The sequence below is a fragment of the Gopherus evgoodei genome, chromosome 7 (genome assembly GCF_007399415.2).
Source record: "Gopherus evgoodei ecotype Sinaloan lineage chromosome 7, rGopEvg1_v1.p, whole genome shotgun sequence".
NCBI classification, from domain to species: domain Eukaryota; kingdom Metazoa; phylum Chordata; order Testudines; family Testudinidae; genus Gopherus; species Gopherus evgoodei.
In genome coordinates this window covers 15847602-15857072 of record NC_044328.1, presented here as the reverse complement: position 1 = coordinate 15857072, position 9471 = coordinate 15847602, and the positions used below count along the sequence as shown (strand labels likewise).

The 9471-nt window shown below is 43.5% G+C and overlaps 1 protein-coding gene across 2 annotated transcripts; it reads right to left on the bottom strand.

Annotated features, from left to right (window-relative positions):
• Nucleotides 1-439: 439 nt before the first annotated feature.
• On the bottom strand, nt 440-7690 carry EMX2 (empty spiracles homeobox 2). 2 transcript variants are annotated; one of them, XM_030569673.1, is made up of 3 exons: nt 6924-7690; nt 4549-4733; nt 440-1554 (listed from the first exon to the last, which is right to left on the bottom strand). In XM_030569673.1, the coding sequence occupies exons 1-3, from the start codon at nt 7312-7314 to the stop codon at nt 1387-1389; spliced, it is 744 nt and encodes a 247-aa protein (XP_030425533.1). In that variant the 5' UTR covers nt 7315-7690; the 3' UTR covers nt 440-1386. The 2 variants fall into 2 exon arrangements, with proteins under 2 accessions (XP_030425533.1, XP_030425534.1); XM_030569674.1 differs by lacking the exon at nt 4549-4733 and having other exon boundaries at nt 1451-1554.
• Nucleotides 7691-9471: the final 1781 nt, after the last annotated feature.

Below are 9471 nucleotides of genomic sequence, written 5' to 3'. Positions count from 1 at the left end.
CCTGTCCTATTTTCAAAATAAATTAAAAAACTAACTTAAAAAAAAACAGAAATCCCGCAAAAAAAAATAATAATAATAATAGCAGATTCTCCTATGTTGGCTGCAATTGGCTGAATTATTTATCTATTGCCCTTTCTGTATTAGAAAAAAAAAGTAACTCTGATCCCTGGGTTATTTTGTTTCAACGTTCTATTTAGAAGCGACTGAATTCATATATAAAAGGCCAGTCAGCGCATCGTGGTGCCGAAATTGACTTGAATGTTTAGGGTGTGAAGTCACTACAATAACAAAAATTAAAAAGGGGAACGAATTTGCAAGGTTTTCAAGGTTTAAAAAACGTGGGAAAATATTGCTTAAAAACGTAGGGCATATGGATAAATCTTTATTGACAAAATATTGACAATGACATACTTCTTGGAAGTATATAGTGTGTTAGAATTCTAACAAATTAAACACGAAACACAAAAATATTTACATTCTGGTATAGAAGACATTAAGGAAACATTTGTCACTTTTTTTAGTAGCTCTATAATCTTGGAATATTATACGCTCAGTGCTTGAAATTTGCCTCCAATAAAGATGGCCATTCAGAATCCATCCTTTATACAAAGTCCTTTACATGGCTGCTGCCACGTTTTGTAAGTTTTGTCATTTGGGGTCCCTATCATCATTGGACTTAAACAAAAAAATTAAGCTTCATAATGGGACTATTATATTTTAAATGATTTTTTTTTCTGCAGCAAAAGTCAAAACCATCCCCACCCCATCCCACCGTGTTGTCCATTTGGGAGGAACACTATGGTTACTGCTACTTCATTTAGCTTTCACAATCACTTTGACGCCAGAAGTTATCATAAAATGTTTACAGACGGCACATTTCTCGTAATATAAAATTAAAAAGCACACAGCACCTGTCTCAAAGGGAAAACAAATGACACTCCATTTCTGTCTTTAGGAACTTGGTTTTGCCCACACGGCTTTTACACATGCAATTCAAGTTTCTGAAACAGGCGTGGTTCTGGGCTGTGTATGGAATTCTCTCTTAAAGGCGGGACAAACCGTGAAGTGCAATATGTCCTGTGAGGGGTGTGTTTTGTTTTTGTTTTCTCTCGTTATTTTGTTTTTAAAAGCGGACTGCGAGAAATGGAATACCTGTCAATCATCTTGTCTCGGTGGTTTGGCTTTGATTGACAGATCCCTCTTTGCCAGACTGGTGCCAGCAGTGCCACATTTTTGGATCTTTCGCTCATTCGCTCTCAGCTGCTTCCTAGACGAGAATTGCATTTTGATGAAGCCTTTATGTATCTTCCCTGCAACGCCACTATCTTGTGTGTGATCCTTTGAACACTTTTTTGTTTGGTTGGCTGAAAGTCCAAGGGCCAGTTTTTAATCGTCTGAAGTGACGTCTATTTCTTCTGGGCTGGCTTGTTTCGTGGCAATTCTCCACCGATTAATGTGATGAGTCCCTTTTTTCTTCTGTTGTGAGTCTGAACCTTCCTCTTCCAACTTTTGTCGCTTGAACTTTGTCCTTCTGTTCTGAAACCACACTTTTACCTGCACGTGAGAAAGAAAATTGGGGATTACTTGGCTGGTTTCACTTTAACACTCCAGAAAATCGGTGAGGTCATTACACTGGTTCCCTTTGAAGATTTCTGCTCCCCTTAAGGAATGTTGTATGCAGGGGTGGGAATCTAGGTCTATTTTCTTAAGGGGTTGAAGAAATCTACTTGGAAGAGGGTCCGGAACTCCTCGTCTACGTATGTGTGTGTATACAGCGTACGTGAGTATACATAGAGACAGAAATTCGCGGTGTGGGTGCAAACAGTTTGCCGGTGTCTATATAGGGTGATATATAAAGAGAAAGTGTGTACATCTGTACACCCACACCCACAATGCATGACTACATCCACCTATATAGTCCCCCACATATATATACTCTCTCTAAACGCACATACGCTCTATATAATACGCAAGACTTTTCCATACACCGCATTACACATGAAGTATCTTTGGAAAAACAACTACTAAATTCTACAATCAATTGCACATAATCTTTCAAAAGAACCAGCCGCTCCGGTCATAATACAAACACATCATCAGAACTTCTAAGTTTTACATGCCCCCAGTTTAAGTGTGGAGTAGTTATTCAACATCTGGGACGTGCAATGCCTTTATTCAATGTAGGCCCCTTTTAGGAACAGAGTCTTGGATCGATCGGTTTAATAGCATTTTGGAGGGCTGGCGGTGAACGTGTACTGCAGCATCGACTGTTCTTTAACATCCTGGCCCGGCGGAGCCTTGGAATAACTATTCTGAACAGTGAAACTGTTCAAACTCCCTTTAAAATGCTATAAATTACAAAGAAGAGATGGCGATCCTTTTAAAATCCCACTAGGGCCTTTGCTTTCCCAGGGGTGCAGGATTCTAACATTATAGAGGCGTCTCCTTGAGGACATTTCTCTTCTCCCCACTCCCTGCCCTCTGCCAAAAAAAAAAAAAAAAAAAAAAAGCCTAGCAAACATTACAAACCCGAAGTATTTGACACAGCGGTCAGTGACGTTCAGAAGCGATCGTATTAAAGCGAACTCTTCAAGTGCAGCAAAAAAACGCCTGTCTGAAATTTGTTCCGAGTGGAATAAATCTGACTTAAATGTACGCCAGATTACTTCAGTCATTTAATTACAGATAGTATTGATCCAGAAGTTTATCTCGAGAGCTGGCCACACTCCTTGGAGTGGCCAAAGGTAAACACGAGTGGTTATTTTTTTTAAAAGCAGTTCAGACTCTGGTTCTGTCTGAAAGTGCCTGATAAAGGCCCCAGAAATGGAGTGGGGGGGGGGGAAGGGAGAGAACTGGAGCATTTTAATAAGCTGGTTTAACCCGCTTCGCTGGCTCTTCAGAACACAGCCACTACCATGCCAGGCACACATCTCTGCTGCATTTTCATATTCTCCAAAAGTCTCCCATTAAAAAGCTGAGCGGGGAACAAGGGGTGAGTTTAATTTGCTTTTAGTTTGCTAATTGAAGGGGAGGACGGTTCATTTCTGCCTGCTGATCTCCAAAGGGGAGCTCGTTTGTAGGGAACGAGGGGTTTGACATCTGGACAAAAGACCCCAGCCAGCTTCGGAATCAAGCAGGACAAAGACCACCTTAAATACAGCTTTCCAGTGGAAATAAGCCTGTGACCGGCCCCTTGTTCGGAGAACCTCATAAAAGTGGCGATCCATTTTTATTGTTTTGTTAGGGAGACATTTTAAAACAAAAGCTCCAACCTCTTTATTGCTTCCCCCAGAAAAGAAAAAAAAAGTGTTACAACTTAATCCGCACAGAGAGCGTTACTGTTTACTGGGAACTTTGAACTAGGCTGCGACTGGAGATGAGTTTTTTTCCCCTTGAATACAGTGCCACATACTGTAGCAGAGACAATCCCCTCCGAAATTCCTCACGGTGAGTCTCCCGGACACCCCTCCCCCCCAAAAAAACCAACCAAACTCTCCTATGGCACTAACAAAACCGCGTGAAACATAAGAGACCTGAGCAGCAGAGTTCAGAAGAAACTGAAAATCTATATCTAAATAACCCATCTGGCTTTAAACACACGCCTTAGACAGTTCACGTGCATCCTAAATACGAAATGGCTCATCCACACCATAAACTCTTACGGCTGGATCGTTAAGAAGCCTCTGAAGTAGAATTAGCCTCGCATATGCTTCAAGAAACCAATATGATCTGTCTTGACAATTCTCAAACAATGCAATTATTCCAATCTGTTTCCTTCCAACATCTTTGATGCAAGCCCAAATCGTTCAGACTGACTGCAACAATCTGTCTGTGGTGTCATCGGAGGCACTGTTCGCTTTGCACACATACAATGTAAGACAGAGTTGTAATTGTCACTTGAAATATACAGATCAGCTAAACAAAATATATCCCACGTTAAAATTCTGGACCTCAGCCAGTCGACACAGAGATATAATTAAAGTCATTTTGGTTAGTAAGATGTCTGTGCTTAATTTTTATCTTTATATCTCCGCTAGTCACATATCACAGTTTTGCAGGAGCTCTATGCAGGGATATAGTGTTACTCAAACAGGCACGAAAAACCCGCAAAATTGAGCAAGAAGTTGTCCTTTGAAAATGCAAATCGAGATTTTTAATATTAACACTGATGTAGTAATTCATTTATCATCTTAATGTATTATATATACAGCGATCATTTGGAACTGAATGACCACAGATAACCTACAAGGAAAAAATGAACTATGGTTTACTTTGGACATTATTCATAATCATAATTGTGACCCCTGTAATTTTTAACTAAGGTGGGTTGTTTTAATAAATAGGACGTAGTTTATTTAAACCAGGCAGCGGAAAGTCATACTGAGCTCGACATACACCTTCACCCTATTTATATTAGAGATGAATCCCTGCGTTTGCAGAAACGTTGTATATCTTTTACTCTGCACCTTGCAGTTTGCCAGCGTGTTTTGTAGTTACATGATTAGACCTAACATTCCGGCCCCAGCAACTTCCTGTCTGGGTCCTTACCTGAGTTTCCGTGAGGCTGAGGCTGTGTGCCAATTGTTTCCTTTCTGCTCCTACGACATAGTGATTCTTTTCAAAGGCATGCTCCAGTCTCAGTAACTGGGATGGCGAGAAAGCTGTACGGATCCGTTTGGGTTTCCTGGCCAGTGCATTGTGTAAGAGGAAGCTCTCTGGGCTGGTTTCATTCCCTGGACAGCAGGGCAAAACAGAGATTAGCAACGCACCTTTCCACAAGCACGCTTCATTCGTATTATTTAGCCCTAGCGTTACTTTCTCACTATTATCCGGTGGGGGAAATTCTTACTCTTTTTTTTAAACTCCTTCTTTATATATTGTTTTCCCTGCCACGCAGAAAAAAGGCGAGACCCCAGATCAGCGCGAGAAATTAATCAATACAATAAAATCCACCTTTATGGATATATTAAAAATTAATGGATGGAGAGACCACCGCTGTCATATCTGTGTTACTTATTTATTGTAGCAGCAGTTCGGAATTCACAATTGGGTGCAGATTAAACCGATGGTTCTATTTTAAACCTAATAAGAATGGCAATTATTCACAATTGGACCTGTCCACTGGTTCCGATATTATATATTCCGCAGATGCGCAGGGGAGTGTGTGGTAATATCTGTGCAGAACTCGACTGTTGAGAGACAGCTCCATATTCTTCAGATCTGACCCTGGTTCACCCTCCAAAAACTACATTCCAGAGGGTTTTTTTTGTTATTTCCATCCCCCCCCCGTTTTTTATTTTTTTACAGTATCTTTTAAAGAGTTACACGCCGTTTAAGCTGGCACTACAGCAGGAACTACAGCATATGTGAAAAGCTAATGTCAGCGAGGGGCTGGCTACCCTGAAATCCCTATGTACCAACCCCTCGCCATTGCAGCAGCAGGACTAACACATTTTCATAAAAATAAACACACAAACAAACTTTGGGGAGCGTAAATCTGAATACATGTTTTGCGGACGTGAAGGGCTGGTCGGTTGGTTTGTTTCCCTAGGACCGATCGCCATTTTCGACTAATTGGAATCGTTTCTTGCAAGGTTACAAAACCAACGAAGAACCAGCTAGGTCCTTTTCAGTTTTCTTTTAAGATCTCCCCAATAGGGGTTGTGATTTAAACCAGTGTGTGGCATAACACTGGGATATTTCCGCCCGCTCTTTACCAATCTGCTGATAACTGGGACAAATAATTTGGTCAGCGAAACCTGTAATTTTGTTCTGAGAGGCTATAATCCGTTTTGAACCGCGTCTCCCTTTCTTCAGAAAGGCTCTCGCTCTCTGCGGAGGGACATCAAGGGTTGCATTTTGCAGTCTAACAAAACCCAGACTGCTGCTTTCAGAATAAATAACATTGATTTTTTTTTTAAACGGCTTGAACTCGTGAACGTCAAAACACACACACACAAAAGTGGACGGGACATTGCAGAAAAGAAACCTGATCTTTCTTTGGGGGAAAAAGAAGCTGTTAGCAAAGGGTTAAATTAACTGGGGCAAGGGGGGATTTGTTTATTGATTGTGTGCCATAAGCGTATTTCCCTTCAACTGGTTATTAGGCATTTGACAACTCTAAGGAACTCTGAGTGAAATTCACCTTCCTCCTTCCCCCTAAGAAAAAATGTGCTCCCTCTCTCTTTCTCATCCGCGTTCGTTTTCTTTTAAGACAATAACAGCTCACTTAGTTTTATTGTTGTGATTATTATTTTGTTATTGTAAACAATAGGAAGTCAGCGAATTTATATATATATAAATGGAAACTCTCCTCTCGCCGGCTCTGCCTTGGCGAAGCTCATCTGCCTTGTCAAGGGAGAAATATAACGAAAATACAACAAGGTCTACTCCGTGTCTAAAACGACGTTTGATGTTCCCCGCAGCCCTGCTTGGCAGGATGTTTCTGGCAGGCCAAGATCCAGAGCGGGGTTGCCACTGAGCCGGCGAACCCTTTAAAAACTGGCGACAGTTTTTAGTGGTGATTTAAAAAAAAACTCCACCACTTTTATTACTGATCTTTAAACCACTTTAAAACAACTGCTAACCCCCCCGCCCCAGCCTGCCCCCCTCCCCCCTGCCCAGCACACGCAGCTTCCGCTGACAGCTTCTCCAGTTCGATAGCGGGGCAAAGAAAAACTTCTCTGAGAACCGCCAAACCTGCGCCCAGTTTGAGGACTTTAGCAGAGCTCTGATCCTATATCTCCGTCTTCGCCTTTTAAAAGGCGTCCTCCGTTCCCCACACCGCACACCATAGACTGGGCTTTGCAGCCGCCAATTTCACCCCCATGCTTTCCAGATCCCCCCAGACCCGGGTGTGGGGACAGGATCGATCCGGCGCGCATCCGGTGCGCGGCTGGCAAAGGAAGAGAAGTGGCACGTACCTTGGAACCGGTGGCCCAGATATCGGTATCTGTGTATTAGCCAGGGGTAGAAAGTGGAAGGGTCCCTTTGCTGCGAGGCAAACAGCGGGTGCGGGGAGTGAGAAGAAGGCAGTGGGTGGGCGGCCAAGGCGTGGGGAGGCGGGACGGGGTGCACCGGCACCGCCGGGTTAGGCGGGTGGGAGACGGCCTCTGCAAAGACCAAGTCCGGATTGGAGTAGACCCCTCTGCCGGCGGAGTGGAACCCGTTGAGGAAAGGATTCATCGGGCTGGAGTTGGCATAGCTGAGCGCCGCCGGCCGGATAGGGTCCTCGGAGCGAGACGCCGGCAAGGGGCTGTCTTTGGCCACCAGCGACTCGATGGTGAAACACCGCTTGGGCGTGGGCTGGAACATGCTGCGGCGGCTGGAGTCTGTCTCTGGTGCGCGAGAAGCGGGCTCCGCAGCCCCCCAAGTCCGCCCGGAGCCGGGGAAGTTTGCAACGGGGAGTGACTTCAGGAGGGCTAGATACACACATAAATAGACAAGGGCTGGCGGAGAGGAGGCGGCGGCAGCAAGCGGCACCCAAAAGGGAGAGAGAGCGACACACACACACACACCAAAAAAGTTGCCGGGAGAAGTTTCCCTCCTGCGGAAGGCGGCTGCTCTAAGTCCAAAGACAATCCATGGATGTGATCGGTCCCTTCACAAGTTGTGCAAACGATTTGTTAGTTCATGAGCCTAATTAGTGCTGGGATCACATAAACAGCTTCCTCTGAAGCCTGGTAAATGGCTTGATGATTGGTCGCTATTACTCGCCTGGAGGTTGAAAGGGGGAGACTCTTTAAAGTGCGTCAGAGGGGAGGCGAGCTCTGGCAGCTGGGATCCTGGAGGGATGGATCCAGGGCCCGGAACGGAGTGTTTCTCTCTGCACTCACTCCAGAGCGCTGGAGTCCCCGGCCGGGCTCCTCACCTCTCCAGCCACTCAGCCGCAGATCCGACCTTCCTTCCGGCAACCCAGCCAGATGCAGCCAAGGTAGGTAGGAGCTCAGGGATTTCCCACCTCGAATGCTGGGGCGGGAGGTTACTCCTGATGCTCTAAAATCGACCGAAGTGAATTCGCTCCGATTCAGCCTTTCAAAAGACTGATTGCATGTTCAGCGTTGTGTATCCTGCCAGCTTGAAGCATGGCCCTCACTCGCCCGCCTAGCCGCTCCCCTGATGCAAAGGTGTTTCCAAACTCCGATATACGGATTCCCCGATCCCCAAGAAGCCAAACAACCCTGGGAATGTCAGAGTCCCCCTGGGATGCCCCCACAGTTAGAGGCATTCACTTTTGAAATAGTTGTTTGCAACGAAAACGCCTGGGATGTTGGTGTTTTGTTTTCTTTATTTGTTGCGAACTTACTTATGGGTGATTGCCTACACTCACTCCACCGCTGTGGACACAACGGCGAGCAGCCCCGGGAAGATGCTTGCAGTCTGCAAAACTAGGGCTCGCGGGGTTATTGCAAGGGGACTGGCGAGCAAGTCAGAAATCTCAAGCCTATCCGTATTTTCGAGATTACCTTTAGGTTTGGGGATGATTTTAGGGCCGAGTTCTCCCGCTCCTATTGGCTGGTGCTGTAGAATAATTATGATCACATCTTAATACTGCTGGCTGCTGCTTACTGTTTATTGGTAGTTAAGGATCTATTATCTATTCATCAGCCTCTTATTTTTGCCAATTATATTCTTCTAAAGTGAAGTACCAGCAGGTATTTTGCACATTTACAATTAATGATAAAAAAACTGGCATACTTTAAATCTATTACGCTGCTGTGTAATTTATCTTAAAGATGCAGAATTGCTAATATAAATGAGTGTTTCTATTGAACTAGGAGTTGCCAAAAGCCTTGGAAAAGCAGCCTAACATTTCCTTCTTTTCCTTTCTTCCTTTTCCTTTCTTCCTTTAAATAAAACTAATCATTTACTTTATAATGTTAAAATATTTTACAGTCGTCATATAGAAATATACATGCTCCTTTCCCAGTAATTAGCAAGCTTAACTCTGTCGCACTTTCTGTGTAAGGCAGTCGATTCTTTTGCAGCCAACTGATATTTTCAGGAGAATAGGAAATAGGTAGAATTGTGTTACATATATATAAAACACTCAAGTGTCCATGTGTGTAAATATTCGTGTCTAAGTGTATCAATATTTACCAATGTATAATATATCCTAAATAGGTGTACCCTGTATATATAATTTTATATCTGGTGTAAAAAATATCATACACATATATGCCTTTATAAACGTGTTTGAATATAAAAACACACAGTAGAGTTTGCATGTCTGTAACGCAATTCTACTATTAGAATTTACATGAGTTATGTTAAAGTTGCACATATTTGGATAAAATCTCTCTCACATACGTATACGTGTGTATAGATTAACATGCTGAGCTGCTTTTGTTTCAGAGGTAGATTTTTTTTCTTTTCCAGCCCAGTTGTGTCCCCCTATGTTCTATGCCCTTTGAATCACTATCATGTCGTGAGAATAAGTCTTTTAACTTTTTATTTATTTATTGCTTAAGG